A 17,049-nucleotide genomic window follows, 5' to 3' on the forward strand; every position below is an offset into this window, starting at 1 on the left:
CAGCATCACCTCGTACTTAATGGTGAAATGCTGAAGGCTTTCCCTCTGCAATCAGAAATGAGACCAGGATGACCGCTATCACCACTTCTATCCTACATTGCTCCATTGTACCAGAGGTCACAGCCAGTACATTAAGACTTGAAAAGAAAATAAAAGTTCTAAGATTGGAAAAGAAGAAATAAAACTATCATTACTCAGACAATACAATTGAGTGCATATAAAATCGAAAAGAATCTAAAGATTATCTGTTGGATTACCAAGATAATTTGGCAAGGTTGCTGGATTGTTTTTCTCTAAACCAGCAAAAATTAGAAAATAAAATAAAACCTAATGGTCTAGACCTATCAGCAGCATCTACACAGGGGATAATCCCTCCTCAGGAGAACACCCTTAGGACATTCAGTATCTTCTCCTAAGGAAAGTACCACTTTTAGGATTTTCTTTAGGATTTCAACCTGGAAACAGTGGAGTGCTCGAGGGCTTGGCCCCGGGATCTCTTCCTTTCCCTGATTTACCAGCTCCTTTGGTGATCTCACTCAGTCTCATGGCTTTAAACACTAACAAAATGCCAACAAATTTCTCTCTCCAACCTGCACCTCTTCCCTGATTCCAGAACCACATCAAACTACCCACTGAACATCTCCACTTTGTGTATCTAGTACACATCTCACACCAGGTGGGTCTAAAAGTGATCTCCTGATCCTCCTGTGCAGACCTGCCCTAACTACAGTCCTCTCAGTCTCAGCTACTGGCAACTTCCAGTTGCTGAGGCCAAAAAACTAAGGGCCATTTTTGCCTCCTCTTTCCCTCACACTCATGTCTATCATTCAGCAAATCTTGCCAGTTTTAAATTAAAAATATATTCAGGTCATATAATAATTCTGTTACCTGTAAGGAACTGCCAGAATGTTTCCCAAACTGGCTGTACCATTTTAATTTCCACCAGCAATTTCACCCATTTCTCTACATTCTTACCTGTTATTGTCTGTCTTTCTAATTATGACCATCCTAATGATATCACGTTGTGGTTTTGACTTGCATTTCCCTAATGACTAACGTTGTTGACCATCATTACATGTACTTATTGATATTTGTATATCTTCTTTGAAGAAATGTCTATTCAGATCCTTTGCTCATTTTTAAATTTAAGGGTTACTTGTCTGTGTTATTGAGCTGTAAGAGTTCTTTATACATTCTGAATACAAGTCCTTTATCAAATATTTCCTCCCATTCTGTGGGTTGTCTTTTCACTTTCTTCATAGTGTCCTTTGAAGCACAAATATTTTTTATCTTGATGAATTTATTTTTCTTTTGTCACTTACACTTTTATGTCCTATCTAAGTAACCGTTGCCTAAATCAAGGTCACAAAGATTTACACCTGTTTTCTTCTAAGAGTTTTATAGTTTTAGCTCTTACATTTAGGTCTTTAATCCATTTTGAGTTAATTTTTGTATATGGTGTGAGATTGGGGTCCAAGTTAATTCTTTTTCATGTGCATGTCCAATTGTCCCAGCACCATTTGTTGAAAAGACTATTTTTCCCCCATTGAATGGTCTTGGCACCCCTGTCAAAAATCAACTGACCATTAAGTCTAAGAGTTTATTGCTGGACTCTCAATTCTGTTTCATTGACCTACATGTTTATTCTTATGCCAGTATCAGAGTGTCTTGATTACTGTAGCTTTAGTAAGTTTTAAAATTAGGAAATGTGAGTCTTCCAATTTTGTTCTTTTCTAAGACTGTTTTGACTATTCTGGGCCCCCTGCATTTCCATGTGAAATTTAGAATCGGCTTATCAATTTCTGCAAAGAAGCCAGATGGAATGTTGACACGGACTGCATTAAACCAGCAGATCATAAGTCAAATCAGTCCACTCCTTTGCTTTAAAACCTCCAATAGCTCTGCATCTCATGCAGAGTAAAAGCCCAAGTTCTTAAAATGGCCTCGTTAAGATCCTAAACAGTCTGGTTCCATAATAACTCTCTCAAATCATTTTTTGATACTCTTTCTCTTGCTCTTTCTTAAACTCACCCAGTATTCTGCTTCACTGCCTTTATACTTGATTCTTAGCCTGAAATGCACTTTCCCCAGATATCTACCTGACTCACTCCTGACTTATAAAACTTTACTCATGGTGCGCTTGTAGTGAGGCTTTCCCTAACGGCTCTATGTAAAATTGCACAGACACACATTCTCTCCATCTCCCCTTCATTATTTTTTTCCTCCAAAGCAGTTATCACTCCATAATTTAGATGTTTATTTTGTTTAATGTCTATATACCCTGACACTAGAAAGTAAGCTCTTTGAAGGCAAATGTTTTTGTCAATTCTGCTCACTCATGTAATACCATCACTAAACTAAATAATAAGTACCAAAACTAAATACCAATACTAAAACAAGGCCTAGCACATAATTAGCACTCAATGAATTTCTGCTGGATGAATGAAGGATTAAGGTAGGGAATAAGAACCAAGAAGAACAGGAAAGCAATAGGTCAGAATTCTAAGAAGAAATAGAAATACTCAATAAACACTAAAAAGTTTAATTCATTAATAAAGAGAATTGAAAGAGAATATTATGTTGCCTATTAAATAAAAAATAATAATTTTTAAAGTAATAATAGCCAGTGTTGGCAAGGCTATAGCAAAACAGGAATTCTCATACACTGTAAAGAGTATAAAATGGTATAACCTTTCTGGAAAGCAAAGCACCACTACATATCAAGAAATTTTAGATTACATATATTCTAAGTATATTAAAATGAATTCCAGGAATTCATCATAAAAAATAATCACAAACTTACAGAAACATTTATATAGAGACATTCAAAATACAGTGATTTTTCTACAAAGAAAAACTGAAAAATATTTGGTGAGAAAGGAATGATAAAATAATTTCTGGTGACAAGTATAATTTATTAAATACTTAATGCACGCCAGCTAGAATGCTAAGATTATGACTTTATGTAATTCTTAAAACAGTAAGTAATATTATGCCTATACTATAAATAAGAAAACTAAGGGGGCCACCCCCGTGACGCAGAGGCTGGGCCTGCACGTTCTACTTAGGTGGCCACGGGTTCGCCAGTTTGGATCCCGGGTGCGGACATGGCACCACTTGGCAAGCCATGCTGTAGTAGGTGTCCAAGATGTAAGAAGTAGAGGAAGATAGGCACAGATGTTAGCACAGGGCCAGTCTTCCTCAGCAAAAAGAGGAGAATTGGCAGCAGATGTTAGCTGAGGGCTAATCTTCCTCAAAAAAAAAAAAGAAAACTAAGGACTAGAAAAAGTAATTATCAGGCTTAAGGCTCTTAAGTAGCAAAACTGGGATCTGAACCCAGATTTGTTAGACTCCACTAAGTACCATATCCCTACAGATTCATAAAATGGAATTTTATACAGCCATTAAAGACTATATTTTGGGTAACATTTAATTGGAATTTTTTAAAACAATGTTAGAAAAGAAAGCAAGACATAAAACTAAACATAATTTACATAGATACTCAAATGGGACTGGACTAGATTAGACTAGGATATTAGACTGGAAAGGAAACCTCTGGGTAATGAGATTAAAAGTAACTTTTTTTTTTGAGGAAGATTAGCCCTGAGCTAACATCTGCTGCCAATCCTCCTCTTTTTTGCTGAGGAAGACTGGCCCTGAGCTAACATCCGTACCCATCTTCCTCTACTTTATATGTGGGATGCCTATCACAGCATGGCTTGCCAAGCAGTGCCATGTCCACACCTGGGATCCGAACCTGTGAACCGAGGGCCACTGAAACGGAACGTGTGCACTTAACCACTGCGCCACCAGGCCTGCTCCAAAAGTAACTTTATTTTTAACATACAATTTTTTATATATATTACTTTTGTATTTTCCAAATAATGTATAATGTACACATTTTTTTCACAATCAGGGAAAAAACAACAATCACTATTATCAATTAAAGCTGAATCTTGGACTTCCCTCTATACTTCTTCCAGCTTATAAACTATATATTCCTTCTACTCTCTTTAAGTATTGTGTCTACTTTTATGGAAAAACATCTAAATATACAGGCAGTTTGAGTGTCCGACCAATAATTAGTACAGTGAAGAAACTCTTACGTATAAAAACATACATAGTTGACACTACCTTCCAATTATCAGTTTTACTTTGTATATCCAGTTTATTTCAATCCCATTTATTCACTTATGTTCACGTTTAACTCTTAACACCTGATTTTACGTATCTTCCTTTTTCCATAGACAGTCTTATTAACATACTAGTTTAAACAAGCTTGTATAACTTCTTCACATACATACCTGACCTAAATAGAGTGTATTCTAAAAACATATGGGCAATAAGGATGGGTAAGTAAGGTCTGATGTATTATGGAGAAATGTGAAAGGACTGGCTCAAATGAAGAACCTAAAAACAAATAATATAAATTTTTATTAATAGTGATACCATGAATACATAAATTTCATACACATATTTTCCAAGCTCTTCTACCTCTTTTATTCAATTTTAACCTGCTAGAGAACCTTATACATACTTGCTCACTAATTATCATCAAAATATTCCAGCATAGTAAACAGAGGTCTTACCAACTCCAGTTTTTTTAAACATAAAAGGACATATTTTCTTTTAACCATTAAAAAAAATTCAGGTTGAACATGAAATCTATAAATACTAGTAGAGTGAACACAAACTCAAACAGTCATATGGCAATGGTCAGTACTACCATTCAAGTGGATAAATCAATAAACACCACATCAAAAAAACCATCCTACTGAAAACTAAATCATTAACCCAACACTAAAAAAATTCCCCATATCATTTTATGAATAAATCTGTTATATGTACATATTATAAGGAGTTTTATATAAAATAATTTTAAATTACTTACCTTTATGGAAAAATATCCAAAAAATAATAAATTTCTATAACAATCAAGAAAGATATTCTATTTAATACTCAATATTAACCATCTAGGAAGAATAGGCCTAAGAAAACTGATACTAACAATAAAACATACTAATAATAATTTACTTCTTTAAAACCATCAAAAAAAGGAACAAAAACAAACAAACAAAAAAAAATAAGGAACATACAGGGAAGTTACAGGACCCAAACTGGCATGATTCCAGACAAGACCAGAAAATATCTCCCTCTGAAACAAACACTACCAAGAATAGTACAATCAATCTTCACTGGGGTTTAAGTTGCCTACAAGATGATTTTAAGTGTACCGCTGTGATAAGGGTAAGGTAGATACTAAATCTCATCAAGGTACCAAAGGGTATGTAATTAAAAAGACAGGATTTATAGAAAATGTAACCCAATTAACAAATAATCTTAAATGTAACTCTCTGTCATAAGAATTATTATAATTGATAATTGAAGACATCCTAAATATTGGATGGACAAGAGTATGGTTAATAAATTATTGCAAAAAAAGAGAAAATCCTACTTTGGAATACTATGCAGCTATTAAAAAGTTTAAGGTGGAATGTAGAAACCAGAAAGAACTCTGAGACATATTCTTAAGGGGAAAAGCCAGTTGCTGAACATTATATAGCTTTTGGCCAGAGTAGGGCAGAAAGATGTATTTCCTCTATAATTCTTGAACATTTTCTACAATCTTTCATTACTTACTGCCAGTACTAGACTTGCTTAGTTATGTTAGAGCCTCACATTGTTGGTTTTACTGACATAATTTCATCCACATATGTTTATTTCCCCAATTAGCTATGTTCCTCGGGAACATAGATTATGACACATACTCCAATTTGGCACTTAGCCATAGTCCTATACATAAAATAGGTGCACAAATAATATTTGTGGATGGCTAACTATATGTTAGCAAGAAGTAGCATTTTAGCAGCAGAGAAATTAAAACACACATTAAATGGGAAAACTAGGACCACGATATAGTTCTTTAGACTTCCTGGATCAACATATGTATGCAACCACAAGCTCTTGGAGAAATTCTAGTAAGAAAATCTGTGATAACATTTTCCTTCTCATGAGAGATTTTTTAAACACTCAAATATGTAAATAAAAGCTTAAAAACCTATGTGAAAAATATTCATACTCTATGACTTAAATAATACTTACCATCTGTCTGGCAGTGATACTCAGGTCCATAATACAAGGTCTCTCTTTCTCACAAAGTACCTAGGAAAATAAATTTGTAATCAGAAAGGTGGTTAAGAATCATAATGAATATTCTCTGTGTCTGCCGAGAGCTCCCTCTTCTCCTCCCCTACCCTACCAGGGCTCTGTTTTCTACTAAGGGACCCCTGGCCATATAAGTGAGCACATCACATGACCTAGGCTGAACTAAGCATTGTACCTCATCCCCTCAGCTGCAGAAAGTGATCAAGGAATGGGCATGTGACCAAATCTATCTAGAGCCTCTGACATGAGGCTCTAAGTAGACAAGCCTGTGCTTCCAGGAACCAGGTCCCAACATGTAAGGAAGCATATCCACAGTAGGAGAAATGATGCCAGTATGCATAGACTGAAGTATAGGAAAGGCCCAACTATGGGCAAGTTAAGCCTTAGCTCCTTATGGATATGCATCTCTATGCCTGCAATTTCTGTTATATGGTTATTGGTATAACCAGCAACTGGTACATACCACTACATACTGGTATAACCAGTACCTTTTCTCTCCACAGGCTATTTCAAACTGTATGTCTGTTACCCGCAATCCAAAAAGTTCTAACTAATACACAGAAAAACTGAACAGATGGAAATTATACATCAAAAGATATATTTCACTCAAGATATAAAAGGGCCTACCAAGTATGCCTTTGCTGACTTAGAAAACTTTCACCTATCAGATGTAATGTCTCTTTCCCCTTTTTACTGGTAAACCCCAAAATTACTATTTAATTCTCCTTTTAGTATACTCTGTGCAAATCACACCTTTTTTTTTTTTGCACCAAGGAAGATTCACCCTGAGTTAACATCCATTGCCAGTCTTCCTCTTTTTTGCTTGAGGAAGATTCGCCCTGAGCTAACATCTGTGCCAATCTTCCTCTGTTTTGTGTGTGGGTCACCGCCATAGCATGGCCACCAACAAGTGGTGTAGGTCCATGCCCAGGAACTGAACCTGGACTGTTGAAGCAGAGCACACCAAACTTAACCACTAGGCCACTGGGCTGGCCCGTCATATCATTTTTTAAGACAGCCAATTTACCTTTTCCCTTTATTACATCCTAACCAGTACATGGTAAGATGACAAACAAGTAAAGCAATTCCAATGTGATAAGATGATATAGAATGCTAAGGAAACAAACAGAAGGTGTATGTAAGCCAGCCTTGAGGTATCAAGGAAGACTTCCCCATAGAGGTGTCACCTCAACTGAGACCTGAAAGACAACTCTGAGTTAATGAAACCAAAGGGGAGGGAAGCAAGGAAGTAGAGAAGGCATTCCAGACAGAGGGAAGCTTCTCTACTCAGGCTTAGATTTAACAAACTTGGCATCTTAAAGAAGAAATGCAAGTGACTGAATGACTAGCATATTGAGGGCAAAGGGAGAAAGTAACACGGAGGATGAAGATGAAGAAGTAAACAGAAGTCAGATCACGAAGACCCCGAAAGCCAAATTAAGAAGTTCAGACTTCATGCTGAAGGCAATGAAAAGCCACAAAAAAGGTTTTTAGCAGGGGAGTTACACATTCAAATGTGCTAGACAGATTACTCTGGCTACAGTGGGAAAAACAGATTGGAAGGCAAGACTGGAAGCAGGGATAACCACTTAGGAGGCTACTGAAGCAAGCCAGGTGAGAGATGATGCTAACCACGGAGTAAGCTGGTACCCCTGGGGATAGAGAAAAGGCCCAGACTCAAGAGATATTAAGGAGGAAAATTCCAACAGGGCTCAGTGATCAACCAGAATGTCGGGGAAAAAAGAAGAGGACGAGGAATAGGTCATGTTTCTGTCAAGTTTTTAGCAGGGTCTACTATTTACTGAATTCTTACCACACATACGTTATCTCATTTAATCTTCCTCTAGAAAGAAGACAGAAAAGCAGCAGTTTGTTTCAGATTTTTGGTTTGAGGTTGGGAGAGGGACGGGACGGGTGATAACGACTACAGTTTGGGATCTGCTCGGTTTGAGGTACTATGGGAGCACACAAATGGACATGTCACGCATACAGATGACACACGAGTTCAGCTACCAGGAAAGAGCTTTGAGTTGGAAATTAGAGAACTACCAGCGAACAAATGGCAACTGGGAAAAATATTTTTAAAAGTAAAATATCTCCTTTATTCATGCCAATATTTATTTAATACCTACATACCCAGTGTTGGGACCAGTGTTAGGCGATTTTAAAAGTGAGTAAGCTTCAGTTACTAGAGGGAGGAGGCAGCTCAACACAGCAATCAGTGTATAATGGAAATACATCAAAGGCTCAGAGGTGACACAAAGAGTGAGCGATTATCTCTGCTGCGGGGTGGAAGGAACACTTCACAACAAATACCACCTAAATCTTGAAGTAGGTTAGCAGACAGTTTAGGGAGGAGAGCAGGGGGAACAGTAAAGACACTCCAGACAGAAGAAGCAATAAATTCAAAGACACAAAGGAATTTTTTAAAAAAAGATGCCCTGCTTCAGAACAGAGAAATTAAATATTATTCATGCCAGTCTCCCAAATTAATTCTTAAATTTAATGAATAGAGAGGATGTATAAAAAATTTTTTCTTAAAAAAGACAAGGGGGAGGGGCTGGCCCCGTGGCCGAGTGGTTAAGTTCGCGTGCTCCGCTGCAGGCGGCCCAGTGTTTCGTTAGTTTGAATCCTGGGCGCGGACATGGCACTGCTCATCAGACCACGCTGAGGCAGCGTCCCACATGCCACAACTAGAAGAACCCACAACGAAGAATACACAACTATGTACCGGGGGGGCTTTGGGGAGAAAAAGGAAAAAATAAAATCTTTAAAAAAAAAAAAAAAAAGACAAGGGGGAAATTCACTTTACTTAAATATCAGAGCCTATTATGAAAGCAACATAATAAAATTAAATAGTACAGCTACAAAAATCCAGTGAAAGACTGAAGAACTGGGGCCGGCCCAGTGGCGCAGTGGTTAAGTTCACACACTTTGCTTCAGTGGCCCAGGGTTCGCAGGTTCAGATCCCTGAAGCAGACCTAGCCCCGCTCGTCAAGCCAGACTGTGGCAGCATCCCACATAAAATAGAGGAAGACTGGCACAGATGTTAGCTCAGCTACAATCTTCCCTCACACACAGAAATAATAATAATAATAAAAACCATTTAAAAAAAAATTGAAGAACTATTATGAGAAGTCAAGAGACCAGAAATAATCCTAACTATACCTCTAAATTTATATGTAATAACATAGGCTTTCTAAAACAAGAAAGACAGAATTTTTTAATAGAATTAACATGATTTAATAGTAATTTAAACAATTAAGGTGGTGTCACATTTTATACTAAAATAAATTCTGATTATAGAGTTTATTTTAGAAATATTGGGGAAAAACTTATTATCACATCTATAAAACAATGAAATTTCTTAATTTGGAAGTATGAAGCAATGACAAAGGAAAAGAATGACTGATTTCATATATGAACATTTTAAACTTCTGACAATTAAAAGTAACCAAAAGTGAAAAGAAACCTAGAGAAAAATATTTTCCAGGAAAAAAGACACTAATATGTTTGGGTCTTTCTCAAAGTTTTAAGAAAAACAGACCCAACAGATGATCAAAGGATATGAACACACAATCCACATTCAGAAAAATACAGTGTCCACCATGAGTCTGGTGAGGTTTGGTGAAATTGGGACACTCAGAGGCAGTGCTCAGGCAAGTGTAACACATGGATTCTTCGATCCTGTAATTCTACTGACTAATAGTCATAAAAATCTAGCTGGCTTAGCCAGTTTATTCCTCCATGGAAATTAATAAAATGCTCTTTTAATTTTTGTATATGAGTTTGGACAGCACAAATTGATTAAACTCAATCTAGATGTACCAAAAAAATAACTTCTGGAGGACAATGTTGAGATTTTTCCAACAGCCTGCCCATCGAGGCATATTTTAAGACTTTCGTCCAGTGGGTAGGAAAGTACTTAAAAGCAAACTCAATAAACCAAAATTCCAAGTAATGTTAAAATCTGTACAAGATTTAATATAAACAAATTGAATTATTTATTGTAACATAGAGGGAAAAATGTTCAGATGACAAACCAATATATCCTATTTCATCAATTTTAAGGCGTGTTTACATTTCTGCAGTAAGGATACCTCCTAAACTCAATGACACGTCACAGTTTACTTGGAGCGTTTTTGGGGTTTTTTTTTAATTTTGTAGAGGTACATAAAATAATAGTTCATCTCACAACTGATGGGATGAACGGTAGTTATTTGGAAATGTAATCATTTACTTGATATCAAAGGTTTTGTTTCAGAGGGCCATGGAAAGAATGTGCTAAGAGTCAACTTTTGGGTCACAAAGATCCAGGCTTGACTGAATCCTTTTCTGCCAAATACTAGTTGGGTGACTTTGGGCAACTTTCTTCACATTTCTCAGATTTTCTGTTTCCTCACCTGTACAATACTACAACCGATAATAGTACAAATCTCATAGAATTCTGAGAATTAAATACACTAGTGCTGGGGCCGGCCCCGTGGCTGAGTAGTTAAGTTCACGCACTGCGCTATGGCGGCCCAGGTTTTTCGCCAGTTCGAATCCTGGGCGCGGACAAGGCACCGCTCATCAGGCCACGCTGAGGCGGCGTCCCACATGCCACAACCGGAGGGACCCACAACTAAGAATGTACACCTGTGTACGGCGGGGCTTTGGGGAGAAAAAGGAAAAAATTTTTAAAAATACAATAATGCTTAAAACAGTGCCTGGCATTTATATTACTATGAGGATGAGAGTGATGAAGATGATAACAACATTTGTTTTACTCATTGCCTGGCATGGTAAATATCAAAAAAGTTCAATCTTTTCTTAATTCCTAATAAAACTACTTCTAAAGGCATTTAATAGTGATCTGATCATGATTACATGGGGATGTAATGTACAGCACGTTGAATACTCCAGTCAATAATGTTGTATTAACTTTGTAAGGCAACAATTACTAGATTTACTGTGGTGACCATTTCGCAATGCATACAAATGTCATATCACTATCCTGTACATCTGAAACTAATATAATACTGCATATCAATTATACCTCAATTTTTTAAAAAAGTTATCTAAGATTAGATGTTTGACTTGACATACTGAGATTCTCCCCAAGACTTACAACGTGAGTTTGCAATAAAAAGCCAAGGAGAAGGGAGGCAAAAATTCACATTGGCTAATAAATGGTTCCTGCTTTGCATATCACAAGACATGCATAACCATGGATAATCATAAAGGAAAAGAAGATTTTTAAAAAAGGGAAATCCTCGGTGTTAAAATAACATGCACTTACACGGATAATATTTATTTTAGCCTCTATCGTGTACAAGATACTATGCCTACTTTAATAAAGAAAAAAAATTCCTCTACCATAACTTAAGCCCACTTTTTCTTTGAAATCCAGTACTCAGGTCCTCTTTACTCTCCCCTTCAAAGGAACTGAAGTCAACAGGTACACAAATTTATATTCCTAAGTACTGTATGCTGATTTGCACTGGGTTTTTTTTAATTCTTTCATACGTCAGTCTTTTTTCATGAACGAAATTGTAGCCTCCTTGCAGAAAAGGAGCCACTGCTTTCCTATTCTTCCCACCACCTCCACCACTGCAGACCCCCATCCCAAGACAGCCACTTTAATAAAGGCTCTGACACAGGAACTAAAAATTGTTGATTTAATTTCTGACCTTTAAAAACGGACAACGTAAGAAAATGGAACCATGCTGATTATCAAAACACACGATGTTAACATTTCTTAACACGGGTAAGGATTCTTTCATTGAAAATTGAAGGAGGCGAGTTAAAACGAGTTAGAAAAGAGAGCCGGGTGTTTGAGAGGAAAAAAGCAATGAAAATAATAAAATCGGAACGAAAAAGCTGATGTTGGGATGAAAAGATAACATTTTTTTTAAGTGAGAGAAGAGAGGCAGCTGCAAATCAGTCGTTGTTTTCAGAGAGGCCAGGTTGATCTTGAGGATTTTCTTCTCTGAGCTCAACCAATCCCCACCTTTTCTGAGTTAAGCAGTCTCCAGGCAAGCAGCGCTTCTTGATTGGCTTAAAGATGTCGAGTAGAAAAACCAGCCAATCCTGCCTTCAAGTCAGAACTGCGCTATGGAGACATTACAACCACTGCATGGCGAGAATGTGTACAAACGTGTCGGTGCCAAATATCAGATCCCAAGACTGCTGCCGAGAGGAAGATCCTTTAAAGCCAACACTGAGCGTAATCTGGCACCTACACTTTTTTTTTTTAATTACTCTAGCTCTCTTTCTGAGGGAAAAAGCTGTTTTAACCAAAAGAGCCTAAGGAATAAACTGTGCCACCGGTCAGATGACTCACTATCAAACACCGATTTCCAAACGCACACCTCCGAGAGGGTCTGGATGGCAGCAGGGTTTGGGGAGGGTCCCAGCGAGGCTCGAAGTTGCGGTGGGGGCGGGGAGTGCGGACGCGGGTCAAAGAGGGACAGAGATCAAAGACAGGGCACGTCCCCGCAGTATCCAAAATCGGCATATGGGGAGTGAGAGGCTGTTTGGGTTTGAACAAGTGAGTAAATAAATGGCTCTGCTAGGACTACGTGCTCGGGAGGGTGGCCCGAAGTTCCAAGAAGGCTCCGCCTGGGAAACGCCAAAGGCGCTCACAGGGGCGCGAGGTCAATCCCGGCGGGAACCGACAGGGAGGGCGCCCCGGGGGGCGAGAGGGGTGTGCCTGGGGCCTGGAGGCCGAGGAAGCGGCCGCGGCCCCCGCCTTCGGCCGGCGCGCCAGGGCCCGCCCCTCGCCGACGCCTCACTTCCCTTCCGTCGGGGCGGCCCGGCCTCCGGGCCGGACAGCGCGGGCCCCCCACCTGCGGGGTTTGGGTTTCGGTCGCAGCGCCGCCCTCCGCCTGGGCTCGGGGCCCCGGGCCCCCTTTCCCCAGGACCCTCACCCGCCCCGCGGCCCCAGCTCCCACCCGCCGCCTTTACCTGCTCCCGGAACGCGCCGAGGGCGTCGAGGCCGGCGCCGCGTCGTCGAGTGCGCGCCGCGGGTCCGCAGCCTTTCCCGCCGCCGCCGCTGCGCTCTCTGGCGCGGCGCTGGGCTGGCGACCAGCAGCCCGGGGTGGGGGGGGGGCGCGGTGAGCGCCCGGCGGGGAGACACTGCCGCTCTCCGTCCGGCCACGGAAGAGCAGCCGCGCAGCAGCCAGCCGCGAGAGGGCGGGTGGGCGGCCGAATGGGGAGGGGTCTCAGGGAGGTGGGAATGGCTGCCACGTCGCCTAGGTGGGTCGCCGCCCTCCGCCTCCCCCACCCCCGCCGGCTCCCCGCCGCGACCTCTGCTTCGTCCCCGAACTCCGCCGTGGCGCGTCGGCTCGCCCCGCAGGGCCGACCTGGCGACCCGGGCCCGCGGGCGCCCCCGCCCCTCCCTGCCCCTGGAGAGCGAGTCCTGGCCTGGCCGGTTCGGCGGCTTTGGATCCGTTCCTCTCGCCACCACCTCCCCCCCAAGATAGCTCGCCCACAAGCCTGACGTGTTTACCCCTTCCCTTGTCGGGGCGGGGGCGGGGGTCGCATGGAGGAGCAGGCAAGCCCTTCCAGTGTGTCGGGTTCGGGGGGATGGCGGGAGCCGGTTGGTGCCGGTGAACGTAGCGATAAGGGGCCCGAAATTTCTCTTCAAATAAACGGCGCGGTTCCTAACCCCCTTCGCGCTCTCCCAAGCCCAAGAAGCAAAACAGAAACACAAGGCCGTCCTCGTGGTCGAGGCGGGGGAGGAACCGCGAGCGGGGGCCGGCCGGCCAGCGCGCGGGTCCCGGCTGCAAGTTAGGAAGGAGCGCGGGCCGCGCCAGACGGCCTCGGCGGGGCCTCACTGGGCTGCGGAGCCCGGGCGGGCAGGGCCGCGGTGGGCGGGCGGGCGCGCCAACCCCGCCTCCGTGCGCGCCGCGCTGCCCGCGGAGGTTTCCAGGCGCGCGGCCCGCGGCCCCTCCGCGCGCTCGGGCCGGGGACGCGGCGCGGCCGCTTCGGAGCCGGGGAGACAAAGGGACCCGCGGCGGCCGCGGCCCGGACGGAGACTGCCTGATGCAACCCGCGCTGCCAACGTGCAGAGTGAACACGCTTGCGGAAGCACAAAAACGTGTGCAAGTTCGCGTGTAGCGCCGGCGGCACCGACCTTTGCTCCCCTTGGAGCTGCAGTTTTCAGGTGCCAAGAGAAAGCAACGAGGTTTTCTACCCTTTTGCGATCACTGTTATGATTAGCCTGTCCCCCAAGCCTGCTCCATTTTTTCTCCCTTCTAAACTCTGCTTTCCTTGGTTTCCTTCTTCTGTGCTTTGACGTGAAATATTCAGTGCTGTCAGGTACACGACTTTTTTACGCTTGCTTTCTGCTGGTGGTGGTGGTTTGGCTTATCGGTTTTTCCCTCCCTCTGTTCCCCTCCCTTTGGAATGACTTTTTATTCCACTTCCATTGTTTTTCATGAGAAATGAAACAGCATCCTGACAATATTCCTTTGCATCAAAGAGACAGACTGTCAATGATGTTATAATAATTGCTTTAACCTGAGTAGAAATTTGGGAAAAATGCAAGTGGATTTTTATCTTCGCTAGTCTAATTGAAAACATCCTAGTGTTTTGGGGTTTTTTCTTTCAGAAACCAGAAATATTTAAGCAGAGAGCTCGGGATGGTAAATTTTCTAATGAAACCAACCACATAGAAAAATACAAAAGGAAAAAACCTTTTGTATGATTTTTTGTATTTTTAGAGATCCATTGAGTCCCAACGTTAAGAAATTACAATAAAAACACCTTTATTAATGCTTTTATTAAATTTCAAAACACAAAAATTTTAATGATGTACCCAGAATCTCAAGATATAAATATCTATTGCTGAGAACCTAGCATTAACTCTGCCTCTGAACAGCCATTAAGAGACTAATAACAGTGATATATGCCACTTTAGAAATGAAAGAACCCTAGTAATTATAAACTTCAAACAAATCTAGCAAGTTAATATTAATTTTGTTCATAGGAAATAGGTTCACCATGATAATAAAAACTGGCATTTAAATTCTTGAGTTTCCTTTGACCATTGTTAAGGATTCATCACATCTTAAGTCTGAACAATAAAAAATAAAGTGTTCTTAACACTGGAAAATATATTTCAAGCCACCAAGACATCACCCAGGCTGAGTGTTTTTTAAAAAGAGTGCTTACTAAACCGATAAAAGAAAAACATCAATACTATAAAGTTCTGAAAGTCAGACTCAAATGAACAAAGCAATCTTTACTCAACATTCACAATGCCAGCCTTCCTTTGTGAATATTTATAAAGATTTCCTCCTTCCTTATTGGTTTAAGTTCTAAGCCAATGGGAAAAGTACAACACATCTTTTAAAGGGTGAGACATCAGCATTAGGTTAAAATGTTGGAAAAATGGATTATCATGCCCATTCTCATTCAAGATCATGTGTCTTAATTTCAAAGAAGAAATTTAAGAATCTGAATTATTAAGTATCTGGATATACCTTAAATGCCAAAGTGCTATTCCTGATCACACTCCGCTCTCTGTAATCTTTAATTGGTTACATTACAGTTGATTATGTTACAATATTTAATTCTCTAAAATGCCAGATGAATCTGAAGAATGGCAAAATGCCTATTACTTAACACTTTAAATAAGATGAACCCTGACATTTCTTTAGATGAAAGATTGGCCTTTAAGGAAATAATAAAGTTTATGTTTTGGGAAATGTCTTGGATTTTTATAAATAAAATGGCCAGTGCATCATAAGTAAATCTTTCATAGTTGTCTAAACCCAACTTTGGTCTATTTAAAGGCCAAATTCTAAACATGCTTGTTAATGTTTATGTTCATGTTTAGAACAAAGGATGATTTCCTCCAAATCAAAAATAATCTGTGCCACCTTTTCGTTCCTATACTTTGATTTTGACTTGGAGCATTGTGCTTAATTATTTTCATATTTATAATTTCCCTTAGTAGATCATCAATTCCTTGAAGGCAGATTGTTTCCTGTTCAGCCTTGTATTCCTGACTGCCAAACTCAGAGCCTTGTACAAAATAAGCACTCCATGAATATTTGCTGAGTGAAAGAATGAGCGAGCATCACTCGATGACACAGTAGATGAGAAATCAAAAGAAAATCTCTCAGGATTTTTTCCTCCTCTACATAATAGGTGATAAATACTTCTTTTCATTCCCAATTAAACTTAGAATAGTACTGTTGCAAAAACTTTACTGAAAGAAAATAGGACCAATATATGCTGGAACTCCTGTGTTTTTCTATTTTAAATGTGGTGGAAACTGGATAGTGGGTAATATTGCTTTTATCTAAAGTAAATAAGTATCAATGGGCTTATCCTTTTAAAGATTGCTTTACCACACTCAACAGGAGCTGCAAGCTCTGTGGCCTTGGGAAAATTAAGCCTTCTAAAACTCAGTTTTCTCATCTCTCAAATGCATTCATTATATCTAGTACTTTCTGATTAATTAAAATAATGAAAGCATGTAAAAGTAGAGGCTCAATAGAAGGTAGTTATTGTTACTTGCAGATATTAGTGGACTCAATCATGAAGAAAAAGTAATTTTCTTTATGCAGCTATTTATTTATAAAAAGGCAGGCTTAAAATGCTGTTTCAAAAAAAAAAAATGAGGCAGCCACCCCTGATGACCTATTGGTTAAAGTTCAGTGTGCTCCGCTTTGGGGTCTGGGTTCAATTCTGGGGGCCGAACCACACCACTCGTCTGTCAGTGGCCATGCTATGTTGGTGGCTCACGTAGAAGAACTAGAAGGACTTACAACTATATACTACCGTGTACTGGGGCTCGGCGTGGGGGTTGGGGGGTAGAAAAAGGAGGAAGATTGGCAACAGATGTTACTTAGAATGAATCTTACCCTACAAAAAAACCGGTTAATTAAA

The 17,049-nt window shown here is 40.4% G+C and overlaps 2 protein-coding genes across 7 annotated transcripts in view; one reads left to right on the forward strand and one right to left on the reverse strand.

The window, feature by feature from the left end:
• Positions 1-13,233, reverse strand: part of LOC124232943 (NEDD4-binding protein 2-like) — an 86,524-nt gene extending 73,291 nt beyond the window's left edge. For 5 of the 6 annotated variants that reach the window (XM_046649893.1, XM_046649894.1, XM_046649892.1 and 2 more), the window contains exons 1-3: positions 13,114-13,233; positions 6,103-6,162; positions 4,305-4,410 (exon numbers count right to left, since the gene is read on the reverse strand). In XM_046649893.1, coding sequence (XP_046505849.1) covers positions 4,305-4,335 — 31 coding nt within the window. In that variant the 5' untranslated portion in view covers positions 4,336-4,410; positions 6,103-6,162; positions 13,114-13,233. The remainder of the gene's footprint in view (positions 1-4,304; positions 4,411-6,102; positions 6,163-13,113) is intronic. The other variant, XM_046649897.1, reaches the window with a different exon arrangement.
• LOC124232917 (basic proline-rich protein-like) lies at positions 12,710-13,648 on the forward strand. The gene has a single exon (XM_046649828.1). It carries the CDS (start codon positions 12,710-12,712, stop codon positions 13,646-13,648), a length of 939 nt encoding a protein of 312 aa, XP_046505784.1.
• Positions 13,649-17,049: the final 3,401 nt, after the last annotated feature.

Source organism: Equus quagga, unplaced genomic scaffold (assembly GCF_021613505.1).
Source record: "Equus quagga isolate Etosha38 unplaced genomic scaffold, UCLA_HA_Equagga_1.0 146_RagTag, whole genome shotgun sequence".
In the NCBI taxonomy this organism is placed as follows: Eukaryota; Metazoa; Chordata; class Mammalia; order Perissodactyla; family Equidae; genus Equus; species Equus quagga.

Bases quoted from the DNA above. Each gene is read 5' to 3' on its own strand.
- LOC124232917 (XM_046649828.1), top strand. From the start codon at position 12,710: ATGGCTCTGCTAGGACTACGTGCTCGGGAGGGTGGCCCGAAGTTCCAA.